This window comes from Serinus canaria, chromosome 1A (assembly GCF_022539315.1).
Source record: "Serinus canaria isolate serCan28SL12 chromosome 1A, serCan2020, whole genome shotgun sequence".
NCBI lineage: Eukaryota > Metazoa > Chordata > Aves > Passeriformes > Fringillidae > Serinus > Serinus canaria.
In genome coordinates this window covers 11,524,040-11,549,706 of record NC_066314.1, presented here as the reverse complement: position 1 = coordinate 11,549,706, position 25,667 = coordinate 11,524,040, and the positions used below count along the sequence as shown (strand labels likewise).

Genomic DNA, 25,667 nt, shown 5'->3' with positions numbered 1-25,667 from the left:
TATTTATTCTACATAAATTTGCTACATACCACTTTAACCACTAAGTGCTGTTTTTCAGTAGTACTGGACTAATTCAGAATTTATCCTCTATCTACATTCAGAAAGACTGATTTTTGAGAGCTCTTCCACACTATTTCAGCAGCCTATACTCAATGAAATCTGTTGCAGAATCTGCAGATAAAGTGTAAAGCCTGAAGCAAAGCTGGAGAGGAGTAAATCTCCTTGGATGTTATTTTCTTTCTTTTATATTAATTTTTTCCTTTTTTTTTCTTTTTTTTTTGTTAACTCTTTTCCACTAACTTTTCCATTAATTTTAGTTTTTGTTTTTCAGTGCAAACACATCTGTCAGCTCATAATAATCAATGGAAACAAAATGGCTGTTCAGCAAAAACAGATGTAAAGATACTGAACTATTATAGTACATTTCTTGAGCAAAGAACTTTTCCAATAAACAAGAAAAAGACAGTAACATGTCTGGCCAGTGCTAGAGAGATTCTTTCTTTTGATAGACAAGTGCATTATTTCCATTACCATTTTGTTTTTTAACAAGCAGATACATTGCTACTTCTGTTTTAGAGATCTTAAAATGTGTTGACTGAGCTGTGGGACTTGCTCCAGCTGGATTGTACTCCAGACAAGTCTGTTTGATGGTGGTGAGAGAGATTTTAGTGGCCTCTTCAAATCTGAGTACTGAGTGCAGTCAGCGTGCAGACCTTTTCTTCTCCTGCATACTCTGGCTGTTGACCTGTTAAGCTTGTGGGACAATGGTTTTTAAAATGCTGTAGCATGCATACTGTGTGCATCCAAGGGAGTATTCCAGTATGAGATACTACTTCCTATAGTGAGAATAAATCTCAGTCAATTTCAACCTGTTTCTTGCCTGCAATGTGGATAAGATTGCTGGATGAGAGATAAATTAAGTCACTTACAGAAATGGATTTGTGGCATACCTAATGCTACAATTACTGTGCAGTCAGGCCATATTTATATCAGAGACAGAAACATTACAAGGCAACACACAAACCTATGCAAAACACAGCCTTCCTCCACAGGCAGGAACAGCCCTTTGGTCTTAATCTTAAAAATGAGACATTAAAGACAGGATGCATAGGGTAATGATGGAAAAGGATGGCATAATTCAAGTGTCATTACACATCAAAGATATTGAACTAAAACTTGGATCCATGAGTAATGAGAAAGTATGCCTTGCTTTACTTATTTCACTGACTAAATATTTGAGTCAAAGAAAGTTTCTCCAAGTATTTGGTTTTGTATTTAGATTATCTATCTCACACGACCAAATCTTACCACCTGTTTATTATTCATAACATATTGGATAGACACATACACCTGAATCAGTCATCCTCTACTCCCTTTATAATCAGTCAAGCAGCAAATGTAGTTTTAAGGTGTACTTAGATATACCTGACTTATTTAAAACATCTACAGTGGAATTACATGAATTACATCATAGAAAAGTCCTTTTCTGCCCAGGGACTATAAAAGGAGACATGATGACTAACACAGACATAACAACTGCATTCTGGGTGTATAGTTAGTCACATAGACTCCCTTTTCCTATGAATAGATAAAAAAAAGAAACAAAACCTGGTTTTCATCTTAAAAAAGCACTCATACTTGTGCTAAGATATGATTTAGCCATCTCTTAGGTAGAGTAGGTTTGAGTCATACACTATTTTTTTCAGTTCTTTTGAATCATGCAAAAAAGTGAAATTTATAAAATTTTAATTTTTTAGTCTCACAATCTTGGGGTATACTCATTATTTCTGATGTACAAAAATTTATGATAATAAACTCACATTTGTTCTGTACCATCCCATTAAGTTTAATGGCACTGTAGGATTTCCAAATATTTGCTTTAGTCTTGGTAATTGTTCTACCATGAACAAAACACGCTCTCTTTCTCTTCCTTGCTTTCTCTAAAGCAACCAAACACTTCCTGCCCCAGCAGCAGAGGGTTAAATGTGACTGCATTTGGACCTAGGATGTTGTGTCACTGAGGCAGGGGAATGAGCTGTACCTCAGTGTTTGGCCTGAGACAGAGCAGATGCTGTAAACTCACAGTGCCTTTATCGAGCATTGAGCTCAGTGCAGCATCTCCTACCTGCCACAGCCATGTGCAGAAAACAACCACAGCCCAGTTAATGTACCAGAACTTGTTAAACTATCATGTTGATCAATGTTAAACTATCATGTTTTGATCATGAATCAATGATCTACAAAGAAATTCTCCTCAGAGAGAGCAATTATCCTCTAGGGCTTGAGTATGTTGCTGCTTCAGGTTTTTTTTTCTACTGTCCTGCACTGATTGCTGAAATATCTATTTTTTTTGGTCTATTATTACTCAGGCTTGTTCAGCATGCTGGATTTCACACTCCACTTCTCTCTGAAGACTGGTGTGCTAAATTGTTTTCCTCTTGAGGGTGATTATCCTACCTTTTTCAAAATAAAATTCCACCTTTTTAGGGTGACACTAACCATTCTAATCTCTTGATTCTCTTTTTCGGCTATGAAATGCTCCCTAATTTGTCAACTTAATAGAAAAAATATTGCTTACTCCATCATTCAAGATTCTTAATGGCCATTAAGGAGAACCAGATTTAACACCAATGAATACAATATTAACTTTCTTCAAATCCATATACTATAGTGAGTCCAATTTAATTATCATCCTAATTTGGTTTCATTCCAAAGAAATATCAGATTCTGTCTCTTGTAAATAATTTATATATACATATATATATATATATATATATATATATATATATACCTGAAAAATACTTTATTGGCTGTGTGCCGTTATTGACTTTGTGACTATAGATCTCCTATAATCACCTTATGTTTGTTACTTCTGCAATTTGATATAATGTTACTATATTCCTTATTCTAAGGATTTTTAGGTATTGTAATGGTGAACAGTTGGCATGTGCAAACACTAAAGCTTCACTTCCCCATTTCAATTCTTCAGTTGGAAAGTAGGTAGTATTTTTGCATCTTTGTGCATAGAATCCTTTTCTTTTTCTTTTGAAGCACAAATTAATGTACATTAAGTGACATATGAATGCCTTTAGAGAAAAAAAACGATTTTTAATTTAAAAAATCCAATCATTATTTACTTCAGGTAATAATAAGTTAGGATGGATGCTCACCTCAAACCACCAAAGAAATTTTGTTTGGCTAAAATAATAAAAGCTATGAAATCCCTGTAAAGGTTTTCACTCTTTTTCTGTTCTTATTGCTTCTTTATGGATGTCGACTCTCCCCTTCCAATGGTGAACATTCAAACTTACTGTGTCAGGCTGGTAAGGAAAAACAAGTTGCTTAAAGCTATTTTTTTTTAAATCAGAGAAATATATACCATGGATCTGTCTTATCAGGAAAGAAAATAACCCAAACAACTGTTGTACAAAATTTTTACAATGAATGAAAAGGAGGCAAAATGGCCTAGGAAGACCAGTAACCTTGTAAAGGGCAAATAAATTGCTCTGATTTTGATCTACATTAATGAGTCAATACATACAATTATATCTAAAGCTTGCAGCACTGCTTTGGCACTACATGAGTTTGCTGCAGACACCACACAAACTATTATGGGGTGAAAGGTCTGGAACTGGCCTAGCTTTTACCTTATACAGAGATGGGACCATTGACACTCAAAACACATAAAGGAATGTACAACAAACTGTAAGATTTTGCCTAGGATACTTAATTACAGACACACTTCTCCAGAACCAATGGTGTTACTTCCCACAACATGGAAATTAATTTCCAATCTAGCAAACAAGGATGTAGTGAGTATATGTATGTCTTTATGGTTTAGAACCTTTTACACACATTTTTGTAATTGTACAGACTTTCCAAACTTACCTCCTCTATGGATAATCAAAGAAGTTTCACTTCCAACAGGACATTCTTTAAGTATATCCACTACTTCTGCATGGCTCAGGTTCTGTACATTCTGCTGGTTGATCTCAACAATGAGGTCACCTTCACACAAACCAGGACATCCCTGAATGTCTAGAATTTGCTTCACCCTCTGTCCTGTAGGACTGTCTGCTATAGTGAAGCCAAAGCCCTGGGCCCCTTTCACAATGGTTAAGGTCATGAGTTCAGCTTGGGTGGCCCCAGAAGAAGCCATTGATACATTATCATCATGGGCAGGTGGTGGGAATGTGCTATCAAGCTGACTATCTGCTGGAATGGAGTGCAAGGAGTGTGGTGGTCGATCTGTTACGTCTGGAACAGACTGAGAAGTCCTAGAAATGTATTCCAAATAAGTTTCATAGTTATGTCTTCCATTTACCACTACCGGAGGCCTCTCCATTACTGCAAGGGGTGGCACCATGCTGTTGGCAGGATCTTCAGGATCAAAGGGCAAAGGGTATCCACGACATAGCACCAAGTTGACACTCTGACCAATAGGAACAGACTGGAAGAGTTTGACTACATCTGCGTGAGTATGTCCAAGGACACAAACTTCATTAATATAGACAATCACATCACCTAGAACGAGAAGAACAAACAGTGACAACATGAGACAACTTCAATAGTTGTAAATGCAGTGCATTTTTTTAAAAATGAGATAGAAGTCTACTAAAAAAAAAAGATAAATTTAATCAACATACTGACTCATATAGGAGAGACAAAAAAGTAAAATTTGTCTGGCAGTAAATGTAAACAAAGACACAATGACAATACCAGTTATTTTCTCTGTAAGCTCACAGATGAAAAATTTAGATGGATCCAGACATTCACTTTTTCTTGACATTTCCTCCCTATTTTTCCAACACCTTTCAGGGCAGTCTCTACAGATTGCTTTTTTAATAAGGTAAAATGAACGATTATTTGGAGACTGTGTTGTCAAGAAATACCAGTGTTTGGTGAAGAGTAAAAGAAAAAAAAAGTAAGTATTCCTGGACTTCAGAATCAATGAATAGCAATTCAAGAATCTGTATGCATGTGCATAAGGAAACAGTTTTTGCATTGATTATGATATTGACACTTTTCTGTTAAATTTGATTACTTGCCATCACCCATTCAGAACTGCTACTGTCCTTTCCTACTCTAGGCATGAACTATTTATCTTACATAATATAGAGATGTTTCATGGCATTTTGTTGTAGCCAAAGGACTCAAGGACAATGACACAACAAATTTTTTAGTAGGTTCAATAGCTTCACATTAGAAAAAGCTATGCAAATATATGAAAATCAGTTTAATATTTTCTAAGCAGCTGGTCAAATAAACCCAAAGATACTACCTTCACCTTCAAATCTTGTCTTATGCATAGCAGACCTACCAGTCTGAGCATATGGAAGCAGAATGCTTTAAGTCAACAGGCTATTTATGGGTCTCCATATTGCCCATGCACCAACCACCTACTGTTACTGAAATGCTCAGAAATAAGTTCAAGATTCTTTTTGGTGTTAGAATAGATCTATATATTTATAGCTATAAATAATTTTTAACGTACTGTTAAGGTGCATATTAAATAAAAATCATTGCAAACATAATTCAGAATAGTTTGATGACCCACAGTCAATTTTCACTTTCTTAAAAAAGTTTACATTTTTACAGGAAAAGAAAAGGATATTTCATTAGAGAACTCTAGAAGTTAAAGTATTTTTCTAAATGAAGACTGTCTTATTATCCTATCATTAATCACCAGGATACTATGAGATGTCTACAAGGCACACAATTCAAAATTTTACATACCACAACACAAAGCTTTTTAAAGGTATTTGAAAACTCAGGAAGAAAATGAGAATGACTTAGGGAGAATGAGGTGGTTTGGGTGGAATTGCTTCAAGTGTATTTATGAAATGATGTCTTTCAAGCACTTCAATCAAAATATCTAATCCAGCAAACAGAGGATAAGAGCATCATCAAGATGCCAATGCAAGGGCTGTTTCTAAGTGAGAGCAAAAGGCAAAGGCTGTTTCTATGTGAAAATGAAATGGTCAATTCCCACATGATCAGTCTGTGTAACAGCCTGACAGTAATTAATTGCATATGCACAAACTGTGATTCAGAGGAAGATTTCTTCAGAGGCTGCCTAGGGAAAAAATGCTAAGGAAGTTTGTTTAAATGACTGTGAGTATTACACACATAAACCTTAGGAGCTGCAAATGCTTTCTTAAATATGCACCATAAATAGATTCCAAAACAAGCACAAACAGTAATGTCACTTCATAGGCACTGCTGAAAAAACTCCAATGCTTTTGTCTCAAGCAGCTGAAAATAAAGCCATTTTCAAAAGTCAGAATTTAAAAGAAAATATGCACCGTACAAATTACTGTGGCAATGGCTGCAATTCATCATGATTTGCTCATGCCCTGCTATAGAAAGATCTTACCTGCATTCTCATCCCTGGCTCCCCCGTTAGCAGTGAGGCTGGCATTGCTCACAACAGGACTGCTTCTGTTGAGCTGAGAGCTCTTCAGTGCATGCTGCTGTTTCAGTAACTATGCCTTAATAGTAACCTTGCGACTTTTTAATCCATGCAGTCTTTATTTCCCTGAGTGCTGGCAATGCAGCTATGTGGTGGGAGGAGACCAATCTGTTTGTTCATCCTCTCTTACAATACATTAGCAGAGTGCAAAATGAAAAATGCAATTTTTGTGTTGGGCGAGTAAATCGTGCCTGTTTTCAGCCCCTCACTTTAAGTATTTGGGCAGGATTAGCTATGATATAAAACTTAAATTAATATGGTTTTGATATATCAGAAAATTACATAAACTGGTTGACATTATATAGAGCTGTAGTGAAAAGAAATTAGCTTTTGCAGAAGGAGTGCTGGCAGGAAACATACATGCCAAGTAGTCCCTTTCCCCAGTCACCAAACAGGCAAAACTGAGCACTAGAAGATCTTGGGTAAGAACTTCTTCATAAAACAACCTTCCATTATCCCTCACAGGCAGCAGAAAATCCTTCAGCATTTCCTGAATCAATATCTTTAAAGCTCTTTGTTGTTTCTGAGGTAGGCATGAGAGATGCTGAAGCTGTAACTCAGTCACAGTGGGGCTGTTTGGGACGCACCTGCTGTACTGTCACATGGAGAATGGACAGCCACAGGTTAAGTGTGATAAACACAAGGGCATGAGTTACTAAATTCTTCCCCAAAAAAGGAGTTACAGGGGGGAGAAACAGTTTCAGATCACGAGACAGGAAGGAGTAAAAAAGGGGTTAATTTCAGAAATCCTTCAAATTAATCTCTCAGCTGTACTTTCTCCAAACCTAACTCATTTTTCCAGGCTGAGAGTTCCTCATTGCTGACACAGAGAGAAGTACTCAGCATTTGGTAGGAAGAGACAGATAAGCTAAGAGCATTACAGAGCCAGTGCCATGCTAATGCAAAGTTCAAAACCTGTCTTCTTTAGGAAACCTCCCTTAAAGGTTCCTGTAGCATCCTTTCTGCCTGTTCTCTTCTGCTGCTTCTAATAATAATGGGTGCATATGGACAAGCATAATAGTGATCCACTTTTTATCTCCTGTCTGATTTTCTGAGCAAGCCATAGTCTGCCTCCAGAAATCACAGTTTCACAGTGAGTGGGTATCTTTGAAGTTATGCAGAACATTTATATTAAGCATCAAACTTTGCCTGACTTTTAAAATTAAATTTGCTAAAATGACTGGAGCTTGCTTACAGCTTGCTGATTGAGCTAGGCAGGGATCTCTAGAGGTCATAGTGTCCAAACCCTGCTCAATCAGAATCCCTTAGAGCCAGTTGCCCAGGATCATGTCCAGGTGGCTTTTGAAAACCTCCAAGGGGTAGACTTCACATCTTCTCTGGGCAACCTGTGTCGGTGCTCAGTCACCCTCCCAGCAGGAAAGTGTTCTCTGATGTTCAAAGAGAACCTTCTGTGTTTGAGTGTTTGCCCATTGCCTCTTTTCTTGCCACTGGAAAGAACTTGGCTCCAGCTTCTTTGCACAGGTATTTATGTGGATTGATAAAATCCCCCTGAGCCTTCTCTTCTCCAGGGTGGACATCCTCTCTGTCAGGTGCTCTGCAGTTTCCTCTTCCTCACTAGCCTGTACAAACTGTACACATGTCACCCCAACCTCATCTTCCTTGAGACTGCTCAGGGATGAGGGGGCCCAGATCTGATCTGTGGAGAAGGCATCTGAACAGACTCTCTAGATGAACTGGCAGGTTTGACAGACACCCAGTAGACAACAGATACAGTGGCCTACCTCTCAAAAATCTACACTGCCACAAAAATGGAACCTTCAATATCTAAATTCAGCACTGAGTTGAAGAATCTTAAAGAATACTGACAGCAAGCAAATTTGTCAAACTGTCCTAAAGTTACCTCGGATTTAGTTAAGGCTCTTGCATTTAACTGAAAAATTTAGGAAAATGGGTCTGGAGGGGACTTCCCGGATGTCTGAACCTAGTCCTCTGTTGTCAGACACAACACAGGATCTTACACTTGATGAAATTTGATGTCTTCATCACAGAAAAAATCATGAACTCCCATAATATTTCATATATTTAACGAGCTGGTTTTGCTTATTAAAGTCGGCTGATCACTACTTATTGTCATGTAATGTTAATTGACTCAGTGCCTGAATGTTTGATTAGAGGTTCCATTTTGCTTCCATTTTGTATTTCAAAGCAAAAACCAGATCTGCACTGTCATTATCTTTAGTTGGGTTAGTAACTGGTGAAGAAATTTCTGAGCTTCAACATCTTTTAATGACAGATTCTGTTTTACATTTGTCTCTACAATAATGTTTCAGAATTAAATCTGACACCCTGGGGATTTTCCACAAGCTTTAATTCTGAAAAAAACCCCAACCTTTTTCATGCTTGAAGTGCATGATCCAAACAGAATTTGTTTTATTGACATAATTTGTTTCATCACAAATTATCTTGTATTTTCAGGCAATGCTACCAGCTCTATTTGCCTCCTTTCTGAAGAACCTGTACTATTCACTTGACTCCAGTTATTGTTTCCGATATGTTTTTTTTTACCCCTAGATTCTCTGTGTAAACATCTTGTTGGTAAAGTTTGTCCATTTTCTTACCTATGTTCCCATTATTTGAATACAAACATTTTGTATATTTCTTCTAGTTATATTTCTTGTACACTCAGGTTTCTGGCTGTACTTCAGTGAATTTAATTGCCTACTAGACTGTCATTCTCATTATTAATTAGAATTCACTAAATTTTGAAGTATGAATGCAGAGAAAAAAGTGCAGATCAGATCTTCAATTGAAATTTAGTAGAAATGTCTCCATTCTTTCTGACAGGTTTTTGATCATGCTCTTAGTGCTGGGTTTATGTGCTTAAAATATGACAGAATGCTGTGATTTGGGGTGGAGACAGCTCTGCTACCCCCCTGCAGCCAGGAGGAGCCAATAGCAACGGTGCTAAAACCAGCTCATGGTTTGGCAAGTCAGCACAGGACACATCAGCTCTGCAGGACTTGGGCAGCATAATTTTTTGCTGCATTTATAGCCCACATAAGCTCTGCTAACTTCTCCAGCATTACTTATTCCCACTTGCATTTCTCACCCATATAATCTAAATGCTGCATATGCATACTTTGCATCAGTTTCAGAGCTAGCAATACATGATTACTTCATCGTTGAAGCTTTCCCTTCACCTGCCCACCCACACTCTCTACTGTCATTACCAGATATTTCTGTCACTTCTCAGCAGTGACCTTGTCTTCTCTTTCTGCAGAGTGCTGCAAGATTGCTGGCACTGGAGCCTGTTAATAATAAATTCTGAGCACGTTTCCAGTAGCAAAATATGAAACATGGGGGTAATTTTAATAAAAACAGCATGTGACTGATGGTCATGAAAGAAGCAAAGATTTGTAAGAAATGAGCCATTTTCACATTCACACATACACTTACAGGCAGCAGTACAGAGAACTAGTGTGTGAGGGATCCTTTAGTTAAACAGTAGCAAACTACATTCTGAAACTTCGAGACTCAACTTCCCTCCACTTGCCATAGGTGTTAGTCCAGTGTGTGAATAAATAATTTCCATTACAAATGGCTAGAGGTGGTTTTTTTGGCTGTAAAAGATTCCAGAAAGTTCTGCATAAACAGAAAACCTCTGATTTCTTGTACTCTGACTTGCCACAGAACCCTGTAAAACCTATTTAAGTTTAAACCTAAGCTAAGTTCTAGCTGCTGAGATCTGATGGTCTGACTTTTATGGGCAAAAGATAAAGCCTAGTGTCCCATAGTTCATGGTAGCCTGATTAGTCTTAAAATTTAAAAAAATAAAAAAAAGGCCCTAATTTTGTTAATACTCAGTATAAAATTACCCTTATTTTTAAATAAGAAATTTGGAATGCAACAGCTTCTTAAAGGAGATTGCAGTGTAAGATGACTATTGCCTATTAGTACTGAAATACTTAAAACCTGCCAAGAAAATATTTACTTAGTACTTCTAAAGAGGAACATAGGATTAACTGCTAAAACATATCAAAAAGGCAACCTGGGGAGAAGTACATGCATTCAATAACTCAATAAATACAGCTACTGATGAAAAGAGCTAAATTTAAAACTGACCACGTTAATATCAGCTTTATAACAACCTTCTCTGATAGACAGTACTGCAGCAGCCACAGTGAAATGAAAAGAGCTGCTGGGAGACATAATGGGCAGCTGCCTCTGCATTCAGAAATAGTTTCAGGACCACTTGCTGGTATGTGAGAACACTAAATAGCCCATTAAAATATCACTGCTCATACTGGTATGGAGGACCCATTTCCCAGGCTTCATCACATACAGAAAGTTTTACTTGTGTGTGACAAGTAACCATTCTCCACAGCTCCTTCTTTCACTCACTGAACTCTGGTTCAGGGGGAAAATGATAATAATATATGATAATAATAAAAATTATTATTTATTCAATCAATCATTAATTATTATTATTATTAAAATTTATTATTTCTTTAAATCAGACAAAACTCAAACCAACATGTATTCCTAGGCATTCAGGCAGTCAAACTGGCATAAAATAGGTTTGGATTTTCCTTTTTCTGAAACCTGAACAGCAGATATAAATCATCTGTTTGTCAGATTTGAGCCAGTACTTGTACAAACAGCATTGTAGGGCTGATAACTTGGGCTAAAATCTGTTCCCATCACTGGACTTCACCATTCCCATCATGAATCACTGGCTCTGAACTTTGCTTCAGGGCCCAACACAAATATGTGACACAGACACTTGTCTGCAACTTTACCCAGACTCAGATCTGTTGAGTAAGCAGGTGCCATTTTTATACAAGCAATTTTTTAGAACCCATTTTAATTCTACTGTGACCCAATGCATATGCTTTATTAAAAAGCTGTCTATTTAAAATTTTTGTGCTTAACCAGCATGTATCATGTAATTACACTCAGGCAGATGTGGATTAGTAGAAGAAACTATTTCCATTTTATTTGTATTTTGCATATAGTGGTAAAAGCTATTTATATAGAGACATTTATTTGGGAGAGAAATAAAATACATTCCAGAAAAATCTAAAGACCTTGATTATCTGCTGATCTAGTAAACATGCAACATTGTAGATTAAAAAATGTAAGTCATGCAACAGCAAAAGCATACTTAAATGAATGCTGGCCATAAAGCAGTAAAGAGTAGGCAAATTTTCTTCCTAGAAACAGTTTTCACTTCTTCAAGCATCTGAAAGCAAAGCATGGATGTTAAAACTGCTACTTTTCAAAAAAACTAATTACTTAAAAGATGGCAAGTATATTGGAGGCAAGACCACATAAAGAGAAAAAGGTCCAATTTTCAAGGTAGCCTCTTATTTACAAATTATGTAAGCATGTTCTGTCTAAGCTTTGCTTGCAGGAACTACTTGTGCATCCTGAAATGCCTGGTGTGAATGAACTGCGTGACAGAGCGTCAGTGGATCTGAAGAGCGAGATAAAAAATGTATGCCATGTTTGCATAGCTATTTGGGATCACTTTGGAAGGTGTCACTGTGTGCAGAGGCTCATGAAGAAATGAAACCCTTCTTTTTCTTTAGAAAAAGGAGGTCAGAATTTACAACACATTTGCTTTTGTAGGCACATTTGATTTCTGTAGGCAGCGCATCACATTTATCTAGGTAATGGCTCCCAGGAGGAGGAAAGTAGCCCAGCCAGCATCCCAGCAGCCTAAAGGCAGAAGGGTATGGAAAAGCATGATGTAAATACCAAGCAGCCCCTGTGCCCCACTGGGAATCCTGGCCATGTGCCACCTGTCCCTGGTGGAAGACATTTTCAGCAGCACTGTCAACTGCACACCATTGCCACTGCTGATATTCCTGACATAAACTGCCAGGAAGCAAAAAGGGAGAGGGATGAGGTGGGGAATTAGATGGAACATTTATAAAGATGCTGCAGCACAGTGACAAATGCCTTCATATGTTGAAATATAAATATAAATGTTACTGGGAATTTTTAGTAATAGGCAGTCATGTGAACTGAAATGGTTAATAGAGCTATTTTATTTCTTTGAGTAATGCTAGCACCATGAGGACAAGAATAACTAGCCACACACTAAATTAGTAATTTTTGAAAGCAACAGCACTTTGTTGGACACTTAAAAAATATGTGCAAAGATAGATGAGTAGGATTCATCTCTATTTAAAATCTATAGAGGTACAACTTGAAAATTCATTTCTATTTTAGAGATATTATGGTTTCCAAGGAGATTCCTTGTAACTGCAGTGGGCATTACTGCCAGAAGTGGGTCAGTTTTATAACTGTTATCTATTTGGTAAAACTATGATTTTCATCATTGTTTGATGAATACTTTGTTTTTCCTGCTACACTCACACAGTGCCCCTCCAGGTGCCTAATTCCCCAGCTGACTCTGAGACCAGTACAAATCTGATTCGACTATCAGTCAGGTTATTAATTTAATTTAAGGCTAGGACTTACAGACTTGATTTGTGGATGTTCTGTGTGGGCATTGCTCAAGTCCACATTATGCTGATTGAGATCAACATGAGCTGCCAGCAGTCAGTGTCCTTATTTCAGATCCAAACCATGGATGTGGAGCCAAATGACAGGCACCAAATCTGAAGGTGCTGCTCTGATGTATTGATTAGAAACATTAATCTACAATAATAATAATATACATCCACATTCTTCCCAAAAGAAATGCTTGCTGTTGTCCCTGATGCTACTTTTTATGCTAAAAATTCACTACCAAACTTTATGCTGAAGAATCTGACTGATTAACATCTTAATCATGCCATTAGTTGTAATGATGTGTGTGCTCATTCACTGCTTCACCCTAGTTATTGGAGCTTCTCCTGTCATGCCAAACCAGAAATTCAGAATATATTTATGTAGATATATATAAATCCTCAAATCTTGCTCTATCTTGAAAGTAGTCAACTTGGTTTCCAAGGTCAGCACCTTTCAGAAGCAGATATTTCAAAAGAGGTCTGGTTCACTACAGATTAATGCTTTTGATCAAAATTAAAGACAAGAAGCATTTTACCAAGAAGAAACTAAATGTATCAAAACAGTGAAGTAATTTCCAGCTAAATAAAGGGATTTTTCTGATATTTTAATACATATAAATAACTTAGTGCATTTGTAATGGATCTATATTTGATTACTGATTCATTAACATATGCTTATACAAATGCATGGCTAATATATAACGAATTTTCTACTCCTAAGTTTTATAAAGGTCATTAAAATTTTTGTTTCTTTGGGCTTACCTTATGTATTACTTCTATACTTTCTTTCTTTTTTTTTTTGATAGTAGAATTATCTACAAAAATAATTACCTTAACTTCAGAGAGCTTCTCACATAATTTCTGTAACAAAAGATCTACTCAACAGTTTTTCAGGCATGTATGAATATATTACTTGCTTTAAAATTGCATGGTAAAGATAAATAGTGGAGTTCCTTTAAGTTCTCTAAGGTTTTACAGTATTTTTCCAGGTTAATAGAGGGTAATGTATTATCAAACTGACCTTCCTTCCAAGCAAATGTTGGTTGCCTTAATATCTCTAGAGCCTCTTGCACTGCCAAGCACTCATTTTCAAGGACAATATATTTTTACTCTTTGCAAAACAATTTAACACCTTCACCACTGAGTAATTATACTTTCACTTTCGGCTCATTTCTGAATACTACACTGAGTATAAACTGCAAAATTCAGCTTGCATAATATTTTTTTTTTGTAAAGAGGCAAAATCATTAACACAACTCCCACCAAGGTCTTTCTTTAAAACTGCTTTATAACAGACAGAAAACTCCAGCCTTATAATAGTTAGGAAAAGGTCACTTTCTAGACTTATAGCTTTTTGGCTAAGAATCACATTCCCCTTTTATGAGGATTATCTAATCTCCCACTAGTTTACTCTTCCTCCTTTTATGTCTTATCTACCTTCTCTACTTTGTGTTTTGGTTTCTGAGAGAGAAGAGACTTTTTGGTTCTCTAGTATGGTTTATAATACTGAAAGTCACAATATTGTTGGAATTTAATTTCCAATATCATAAATATTTAACCAATTACAACACCATTGCAGGGCAAATACTCCATCATTTTCCATTGCAATGTAGGGGTTTGGCTGAATGTTTGGATTCCAGAACTTGCCCCAGACTGCTGCAATATGGATACATCAATTGCTGTTCAGTAGTCAAATCTCAGATTTATATATAAAGGGGCATTAACCCTGTTGTGTATGAGAACAGCCATATCTTCCCCTTTAGCAAAGACTTAATTTTCTGGATGTCTATCTTTATTAATTTTTAAATTAGCTAATGAATAAAAGTAAATTAAAATGTGTTATTATGAATGACAGTGATGCCACATCAGACTATTTGTTCAGACCATGAAAAAGCAGTCTCACACTATGTCTGCCATCTCCCAATGTTCCCATGAATCACCTTATGGTAATTAAAAACCCTTTCCCAAAATTATCATTGCATCTGATTTTTCCTCAGAAGGCTGCCACTTCATGTCATTTGCTTCCACACAATATTTCTACCCTGCTCCTGACAAAGTAGGTGGCACCATCAGTCCTGAGAGTTATTGCTTCTGTGTCCATCAGAAAGTGAGATCCAGTTGCAGTCTCCCATCCTATTGGAGATGGTAGCCAAAGTCTTTGAAGGAGATTCTTGGAAAAGTTCTCTCAAGCATATTATATTCCTCCTCTTTACAGGAAAAGCCTGTAAAAATGGTGTGAAGTGGGACTGCCACTCCATAAACTTCCTTCTAAGAAACGTTGCATGAGAAGTGCACAGAGAAGGACAAGAGTGCCATGTGTTAATGGATGCAGCACACTGGAGACAGGGGATAACTAAGGGTGAGCAATGGATGAGTGTGTGTGATGTGGGGCTCAGGAATGGAAGGAACAGGAGGAATGTGGGACATGAATTCCAGTAGCAGAGTGGGAGAGAAAGCAGAAATTGCAGTGCACTGGGGGCTTTGTTCCTCCCTGTCTTTGAAAAAACCCAAACTCCTGCCTCTCTACCAGCCCTGTTCTGCTTCAGGAAGGCACAAACAGACAGGAGTATACTACTGAATCCTGCTCCAAAAGTTGATGGTTTTAAAATGGAGGGCAATTTATATTAAAACTTCTTTAGTCCCTTCTGCTTCTTATGTCATTTTAAGTACGAAATTATTAATTTTTCAGATTTGCATACAAGCAGTGCTCACCTACAGGCACAACCTGAAAATGGTTTCCAGACAAAAGACATGGTCAGGTGTCAACTGCTTATATGTCAACTACAATTCTTAGAAATACAGTTAAATTACACAGTCATTATTTCCAATGGGGATTATAAGCAGAGAAACTCAGGTACCTAAGATCAAACTAAAAAAAATGCAAACAACTTTGGGTATAAAATGAAAGTATGGCTTCTTGTCTATTTTAGCTCTCTCTGCTTTTACTACAAACTATGAGCTCAGAAAAAACCTCAGGATTGTCTTTGTGAACCACTCAAACCAAAGATGGGGCTGCTGACACTAAGAAGAGAGACATCACCATAAATAATACTGTCCTAACAGCAAAGTTAAGCATTGCTGGGTGAATGAATTCAGTGTTTGTTTGACCTAGTGCATTTTGATTTCATGGATTTTATGATGATATACCAAAGAGTATACCAGTTTATACCAGTTCAATACAATAGAAAATAAAGAACAATAAACCAATCCACAAAATAGAACAAGCTTTTACAATGATTGATAAAAATTTGCTGTTCTAATTACAAAATAAAATTTGTCCCCAATTTTATTACATTAATAGTTGATACCTTATGTTTTTTGCATAATTTTGAAACTGACAGTCCTTTAGCTGTTCTCAGCAAGGAAGCCTCAAATTGTTTAGCCTTGAGAAATTTTACATACATAAAGATGAACCAATCAATCAATCTATTAAATGTCTAGTGACCCTGTAATACTGTAAACTGCTTTTGAAACATTTTCAAGGCTTTCAGCATTAAATAGTAAGTAAAATTACAATTAAACACTGTGAAGAAACAAATTCTGAAGAGTTCCATAATTTTATTTTTTTTTGAGATTGAAACTATCCAGTCTTTTCACTATCCCTCCAAAAGCACATATATTTTTATCTGTTATGACAAAACTATTGTAACAGCACTCCCATGGCAAGGAGTAATCTGATTAACTGGGACAGTGGAAAAGGTTTATAAAAAAAAAAATGATACCATGTTGGTAATGTCCCTATAGCACGATTCCTAACACTACTTCTATGAATTGTTCAATGTGCTTGGGCTAACTAGTGTGAATGCTTCTCAGCATGCTTATTTGTTATGTGATAGACACCAGAAAAAGAGAGGACAGTAACTCTGATATTAGCAGTGACCACATTTTCATTCTCTGACTTTACTGTCCTCCCAGATTTATTGCAATGAGCTGCAAACTAAATGCTGAATGCCACAGTTCCACCCAGTAGAACTCATCTAAAAGGTACTTTTTGAAAACAGAAGTATGTGTATTTTCACACTTATTCATATATCTTCAGCTAGCTTCAAAACCAGTACTGATTTAGCAGGAGAATAAGTGGTCCATCTACTCTAAAACATGGAGAGCATGTTCTGGATTCTGAGGCAATCTGGAATTTATAAGAACAGCAAGCAGAGCTGTTTCTCTGGTGCAGAGCTTCTGATAAGCAGAGGTGGCACATTTTCTTCCAGCTGTGTTCACTTGGGCTTGAAGGCACAGGACAACCTTCATTGTAAGAGAGCAGAGAGCACCTGCCCACATGTCCAGTTTCAGGCTGCTGCTATCAGAAAGAACCCCATAGCATCAGAGACCCCTCAAAGCCAGCCTATCACAAGGGAGTAGTGGAACTGATAGTGTCAATTAAGTGATGGAAATAGAGAAAAAACAAATTCTAGCAGAAACGGAAGGAGGAATATAATGATGTGAAGAAATTGTGAGACAAATCCCTCTGACAGTGCCTACTGTCCCCCATGCTGGCCAAGACAGCTGGAAGGCATTTCTGTATTTGCACAGCCCTTGCCAGTCCATAGATAATCTTACAAAGAGCACTCTCCCCAAACCAATTAATGGCTTTGTCCTGTCATTCAGAAAAATATCATCATTAAAATGAGTAATAGCACACATGAGGTTCAGGTCCAATGGCAAGCCTTCTGCAGGCCCAGGGAAGAACTGTTTGCACATGACAGATGTGCTCCTGTTCCACTGGAGTCTATGCAGGTTCTACTTTGGATCAGAGCTAAATTTTTTCTCAGCTCTCTCTTACCCACTCTTCTTTACCCCACATTTCTTCTCCTGAAGGATTCTTGCTTGCCCTCCCCCAGCCATAAAAAGTAGAATGAGTGCTGATCTGTATAGTTATTTTTGTGTAGTTAAAGGGAATCTGCAAAAACAAGACTGTTTAAGATGAATGATAATATATTCCTCTTTTTCACTTGCACAAATAGAATCCTTTTGGGAAGGATGCTCTTGAGGCATAACAAGGACTTTGAATACCTAAGTAAGACCCAGATGTGCTTAGATATCAACATGACAAGTGAAAGAGATTAAAAACTGTTTCCATTAAAAGAGAAATTAGTTACATGAGCATTCTGCAATTTCCTCAAACCTCTCACTCTCCCAAATTAGAAGACAGATGCATTGCCTAATTCAGACACAAAAATACGAGGTGTGCCTTTACCTAATGGAAGGATAATACTGTTGCACCAAATTGACTGAAATGCAAAGAAATAAAAGAAACAGGAATGGAAATTATATGAGCTTAATGTGATTTTTCTCTTTTACACAAAAAATGGGATATAAAAGAATATCTAACTCCATCACCAATAGCAATAAAATAGTAAGGCTATGGTGCATGAGAAATTTAAATTACTCTGAGGAACAAGTTTGATATTTAGCCTGTCCCTAAACCCTGCTATTGCAGGATGCAAACTGAGGCCACAAAAACGTTGTATCTCATGTAATTTCTAGTATTTGGGAGAAGAACTTGCTGTCACTGCAAGAAAGAGTAAAAATCTTACTGCAGTCTGTTGAAGTGGATGCAATTATATTGTACAGGTATCATGCATCACTCTGCTTGTCAGCTGGACAGGGCTGCTTGCATTGTCATGGGACTGCTGTCACAAACTGATTAACCACACTGACTTTCTCCCTCCAGTCTTGACTCTGAGAGAGGTTGTTTCAAGTGTCTTTTATGATTTCTATCATATACTCCAAATTTGGGGTGATCTTTTGGAAAATGATAGATTAAAGGTTGTTTACATTGTCTTGATTGTGTTTGCATTGTGCAAACAGATTTTGATACAATCTTTACTGAGATCACACTTTGTATTTTATTATTTGCTACAGGGGCTTTGTTGTAGCCCCTCCTTTTCCCCATACTTGGCCTGGCTGTTTCCTACAACAGTTTTCCTGTTTTGTGAGAGAGAGGGAGAGAGAGCCAGCCTGATGTAGCTTGCTATGGCCACTGCCAGTACTGCACAACTTAACTGGAGACCCCAATCAGGGAAAGCCTGGCTTTTTCTGCCAGCCTGTGGTAAAGCATGTTTAACACAGAATTTATATTAGAGAAAAAAATAGCACCTGATTCTGACACATACAGGCAAAATGAAACTAACATCTAAGTGTGGTTATATTTTTATGTTGAAAAGATGAATTCCTATATACCTGGGATCAGGCTGATCACACCTAGTTGGGGTTAGGTAGAAGATTTTCCCAGTCTGTGGCAATTTTTCTGCAATAGGTAAATTTAAAAACCCTCTAAAATTAGGAAATATTGTGATTTTGTTTTTTCACTAAATGTTTTTAAGCTCATAATATTTTCAATTTGAATTTTTTTTTTACTATGCCCCAACATTTTTTTGAAAAATATTACTTTCAGTTGACTGGAGATTACAAGTATTATGCCCTAGCAAAGATGAATTCATTACTCTTGTAGCAAAAGAAATGATTAAGGTATCATAATCCTGCTTTCAGAACTGAATGGACTTTTGAAAGTTAGTATTTACAACAGTGCACAGTTTAAAATAAAAATCCATCCACTCAGCGTCTTGGCTGGAGAGTAATTTTTGGGATAAACAATTGCTCAAGTATATTTCTTCTTTTTACCCCTATTTCCCCAAACAATTCAGAGCTACTTTTTCAACTGTGCTAGAAACAGTTGAATCTCTTATATAATAGTCAACAGCATTTTCTTCTGATGCAATCAAATTTGGCCTAAAAAAAATACACTCTGGTCTGATATGCAGAAAATAATTGGAACAAGACAGACTAAAGAGATTAAAAAAAAAAAACTGCCAAAAAAATGAAGTTTTTTTGAACTCTGACTAAGGATGCTGCCATTGTGACCTGTCTAGAAAATGACCAGAGATGACACGAGTGTTTTCAACTTCTCCCATCTGTGTTAGAACAACTCCCTCCCATTAAAATAAAACAAACTTCTAAGTGATGCTAAAAGTACAAACACAGAAATGTGATCAATATTTTCACACCACGTGTAGCACTGCTGTGTTGCATGACTTTCCAGTGGAATTTGACAGATGAATCCACCCTCAATCCCCCTTGTCAAATAAACAAGGCTGGATACATGTGTGGTTTCCAGTGCCAGGGACAAAGTCTGACAGAAGGCAGTGTCCTTGCTCTGGATGGATGTGTTCCTCTTAAGCTGCCTGAGGAAAACCTGCCTGAGCACACCAGGCTGCTGTGTGGCATATAAACTTTTGTGGAAGTTTCAGTGCAAGAAGTCAACCAGATTCCAACAAAGACAAGCACCAAGAGCATTGGCTGAGGCTCTGCCCAACACCAGGAGAATAATCCTGGTAACCTGCTAGTGAGGGGGTATGATCAATGCTGCCCCACACATCTACTGTGTCTGGCAGTTCCACACAATGATGCTTCTCAACTTTCCCCTTACACTGTCAAGTTCTCATCATTACCTCAATTTCCACATTTTCCCATTTCCCTCCTCTTTCTGATGCATTTTTTCAACCACCTCATTGCAAAATAAATAATTTTTTTTCAGTGCTCTTTCAGCCCTTCACTATGTTACAGGCTTAGCTCTGACAGCATCTTCAGAACTGATGGGTTTGCAGGATTCAAAGGCAGATTTCAGGCCAACAATCATGAACTGCTGATAGCCATTGCTTATTGAGACTTGCTATTTCATTTATGTAAAGGTGGAATAGAGGAAATCACAAATAACAGAGCAGCAGCACAGTTTAACATGCTTCATGACTAACTTTTAGCCTATGAATAAATTCTCAAGGAACACCTATCAAGACAGGGTGTCCAGTATTATCTGACTTTTCCCCAGCAGTACTACAGGTGATGCTCAGTTTGGCAAAGAAAGTCTCAGTAAATACTGCATACAATGGTGCTGATTGTAATGCAGAAGGGATTAGTTTAATACAAAGAATTTTAATTTACTTCCATTTGGAGCTAAAGAAGAAAGAAAAACATCAAAAGGAGTGAAACTGCCAGTGTTTAAAAGATCTGTACTCACATCAGTGCTCTCAGACCTTTCTTGCAGAGCTCCTTTCTTCTTTTCCTTAGAACCTTGCCCTCCCCCTCCTGCCTCCTACACACTCACACATGCATAGAAACACCCACTCTTCAGCCATTTCTAGCATGAAATTACTGCCTTTTCTCCCTGCCTCCCTGCAGAACAAAAACAAATTATGTCATCCTCAGCTCCAGCATATCCAATTGCAGTCAGTTTTCTCTCTGTTCTGCACCCAGTCTCTGGAGATTGGACCCTCTTCTCCCCTCTCCACCAGCCAGTCACCCCCTGAGGCTGACAGCCAAGACCCAGATGCCAAGAATTTGTCTAAGCTCTGCACACAGCCCTCATTTATCTGGGCATGGCATCGGAGCAGTGTTTAGGGCACCCTGGCTCTGCTTCCCTCTGCTACCTGCTGAAGGAGGAGCTGAGGAGGAGCCAGCGGTGCCCAGGCAGCTCCCACTGCTGCACACTCAGAAATTTTGGGAGCAGCAGGGCACCTTGAGCTCCACCTCCATCCACTGACTCAGGGACAGCACCACACTTATGTGATTGCTGGAGGGGAGAAGACTTGTGGGGCAGAGAGAGAAAAGGCGGAAGAATTTTTTCCAAGGGTTTCTCGCTTTCCATCAGGATTCACTTCCTGCCCACCTCCTGGTTGGAAAAGTGCTCCTTATGTCATTGAGAAATTTTCATTACAGGTCTTTAAACAAACAAGCCATTTTTTAAATGTCAGAGTCATCAATTACAAAGAGGCAGTCGCATAAGTGCTGGAATAAACCTTGCTCTTCTTATAAAGGCCATGTGAGCAGCTAAACAGGGTCAGGTGAGAGGTGCATCTGTGCTAATATCCTGATTCTGGCAACAGACAGTGAAAGATGCTTGTAGAAGTGAACTTCTAATAAAATGGCCTCAAATGTCTCTGTAACTCCCCATTACTTAAAGGTTTGTAAACTCCTCAAATATGTTTTATATGCCTGGAAATGTTTTGTCATCTCTGATGCAACTCTGGATAGTTTCACTCCATGCCATGCATCAAATGATACAAGTCAGAGCTCTGACAAAAATATTGATCCATATGTGATTGAATACAGATTTCTCTTTTAATATATGTTGCATAATTGGACTTTGAGAGTATTTGGCCTTAAGGTGAACTCCATCAGGCTTCTCTTCATTTATGCTTTTTGCAGTTCTGATGGGAGTTGCTAACTTCAGTAATTATTGGACTTTACTAAGTTCTAAACAGACTATTTCTCCTTTTGGATGGGAAATTCAGGTACACGGATGTAAACTAATATGTTAAAGCAAAATATTTACTAACTGTCAAGACAGATATTTGCCATTCTAAATGTACAGCAGAAATTGTATCTTAAAATTAATTCTTTAATTTATTCTTAAATTCTTGAAGAATTTAAAATTTGTTCTCAAAAGTGGTTAAAGGCAAAACATGAGTGGAATTTTTGAACTCTCAGATTTTAATATAGGTACAAATTGTATTTGGTTGCACAAGTGTGGAGTCAGAGCTGCATATACATCAATCTACTAATTTTTTAACACAAAAGTAAAATAAAAATCTGAAACTCAGCTAAATACTTACTTTTTGTTTTGATAATTGAATGGTCAAATATCTAGGAAGATATTTGACCATTCAATTCATAGGTTCTAGGAAGCCCTGTATGCAAAAACAAACAAAATTCAAATGTGGCATGGCTGACAATATTGAAAAGCACAATTCTAGATCATTTTCATCATGCAATATGAAATTCTCACTTTCCCTGTCATGTTTTCCTATAGCGAGAATCTCTTTCTGACCTCATAGATCACTCTTCTAAAGAAACAAAGCATCATTATTTATTGAATGAAATAGTACATGAGGAGATGATGACTATTATTTTCAATGTATATTTTTGTCTGTTCATACAAATAGCCAAATCATGTGAGAGAGATGTTAATCATATTTGATAGAAGAAAAGTAATTTCTGCATCTGCAGCATTTCTGGCAGCTACTCAGTTCAGTGCATGCTGGTTACTCAAGTGACAACATGCAAAACTTACAAAAACTGTCCTAATGAATGTGAGGATTATGACAATATATTTATCACCTCCTGGTCTATTTTAAATGTCCTAGTAGCAGAATCTGCAGATTTTACATGATGACATGCAGACTGAAGAATGAATTTATGGGCTTCCTAGAACTTTCATACACAAAACAAGTGTTTATTTCAATATGAACACTCAAATTGGATAAAGGCGTATCAGAATGGGATAGTGGAGAGAATAAATAATTAAACATTTTTTATGCCTTTATATTTTGCAGTTATTTATACTGAAATAAGTATGTCATAGTTTTAGTATCCTTGTCTATACTTTTGCCCTTTGTGGCCATTTTTCCATGGAGTCAGACCTTGAATTAGTAAGAATATGAGACTGGACATACTCGAATAATTTGTGTCCAAATGATCTTTTTGCTTTTCTCTTTACTCTTTCACATTTTACTTCACCATATTTCTTGATTTCTGTATGATCTCATTTTCTGCTAAAGATATAGCACCTTTGAGCACCAGAATGTCTCCATTTACTCTTTCTAGAAGAGACCGGCCAGTGTCTTAGGTTAGACAGGGTGTGTGTGCCTTGTGTTTACAGCTTGTGTTGCATTTGTCCATAAGAGAAAATTTTTATATTATCATAGATCATATTTCCCTCACACCCTCTCTTCCCATCAAATTACTTCATCATTGGTTTCTGGGTTAAACACAAACATAACTGAAGGCAGAATCTGTTCAAAGGTGAAACAGCTGGATAAAAGGCAGTAAGTGCTGTACATGTGGAATCTGGCATGGCTGGGCATGTTCAGACCTCAGCCACCTCTAATCAAATATCTTCAGCTTTCTATAGATGGTTTTGGAAGAGTTGCTCTAATGGCTTAAATATTAGAAAACACTTACCACACATAAGCAGACCTGCTCATATACTCTCTCCTGCAGAAGATCATGTGGCACACTTTTGTAACCCAGAATTTCACCTATTTACATGTCCAGTATTTTGCTGTTACAAGTAACAAGGACACATTGTCATTCTTGGGTCAGATCAAAATGTACTGTCAACAAATGTGAATTTCTTTCAAAATTAAGTAAGTGCCATAAACCACGAGTATTGTGAGCTGTTTCCTGTGTATAAATATGGATGTTATCAAAGCAAAATGAAAATTGGTGTTCTTTTTAGATTCTTTCTTAATTTCTGTGTAGTGTGTGGACTTCAAAAAAAAAGTGACTCCAAATTGAATTTTGAAGAAAAGTCACCATAGGAAAGAAAACAAGTTACATATACAATATTCAATCCTGATATTGGCATATTCTTTATGGGTACCAATATGCAGTAAAGTATTGTAAGTGCTGGAGATGGAAATGAATTTATAATCCCCTGTATATTGTTGAACTCAATCATCAAACTTCTTATAATGTTGTTGTTTCAACAGTTAGAGAGAATTAAGCCTATTCATTTAAAAAGGGTTTTTATTGCCTTTTTAAAGCATTCATAAAACCACACATGTGAGTTTTGAATTAGGCTAGGGGAAACAAACATCCTCAAAATTGTCAGAAAAGGATTATTATTACTGTAATTAATCAATCAATCACTGCTTGGTCTAATAGATGATAAGGAAAACCAAAGGAGTCTATAAAAAGACTCCTTGCTGAAGGAGGAATGAGGTTGTTTAAGTAGGTGTCTAATGTGATTTGTCACAGCCTTTGCCACTTGAGATATTTGTATGTGACTTTCAGGTACCACACAGGACTTACAAGAGAATGCTGCCTGGGAAGGCAGGTGGAGGCCAGCTGGGATCCCTGGAACTCTTAAAGGCACTGAACTCCTATGTCTATGCAGCTGAATTGCACCCACATATTGGTAGAGTCAGTTACCTCCCTTCTCCTCCCTACCGCCACCCTTCTTGGGAATCTATCTTCCTTAGTGCCCTGCTCTGAACCACCTAGAGTTCAGGCACCAAATGTAAAATATGAGATAGAAGATTCCCAAAATGTCTGTGTTATGGCAGACTTTGGGGCTAAACCCCAAGACGGAGTCAGGGACCACTGAGTTCCATTTGTACTAATAATGGGAGCCCAGAGTCATCTCATGAAGTGAGAACAGCGTGTGATCTGGACACAAGGAGTTCCTAAGATTGTTTTTTAATTGTTCCTGTGACTTAAACAACACACTGTCCATTTTCAGAAGCATTTTGAAATCCAACTTAGATGCTCTGCTACAATTACTCTTTCAGTTTGCATCAGGATTTTAATTGAAGACTTCAAGGAATAGACAAATGACAGGGCTAAAAAGCATCAAAAGCTCTCTTAGCTGGAGGAATGTCTGTTTGTAGGCACTACTTAACAAATACTCAGTAGCTCAGAGGGGCAGCACAGGCTCAAGCTCTAAATCCCTATCAGGCAGAACAGATAGTGCCAAATGGATTTTTTGCAACTCAAGAGAGCACAAGGATATTGAATATCACACCAGACAACTGAAAAATCTGACAAGGTGCACACAAAGACCTCAGATGTAGACAGCAATAGTGTATGGTATACAAAATATGGATACTTTTTTTAGTCTAGGCTTGTCCCTGTCCTGGTTATTATTCAGTGAGTACCTCATAATATAGTGAATATCAAAAGAAGAAAAATATGAAGAAGACACTAAAATGAGA

At 37.3% G+C, this 25,667-nt stretch overlaps 1 protein-coding gene across 2 annotated transcripts in view; it reads right to left on the bottom strand.

The window, feature by feature from the left end:
* The window catches only part of MAGI2 (membrane associated guanylate kinase, WW and PDZ domain containing 2), a 699,256-nt gene that overhangs the window by 114,399 nt on the left and 559,190 nt on the right, over positions 1–25,667 (bottom strand). For both annotated transcript variants that reach the window (XM_030238194.2, XM_030238195.2), the window contains exon 10: positions 3,889–4,524. In XM_030238194.2, coding sequence (XP_030094054.1) covers positions 3,889–4,524 — 636 coding nt within the window. The remainder of the gene's footprint in view (positions 1–3,888; positions 4,525–25,667) is intronic.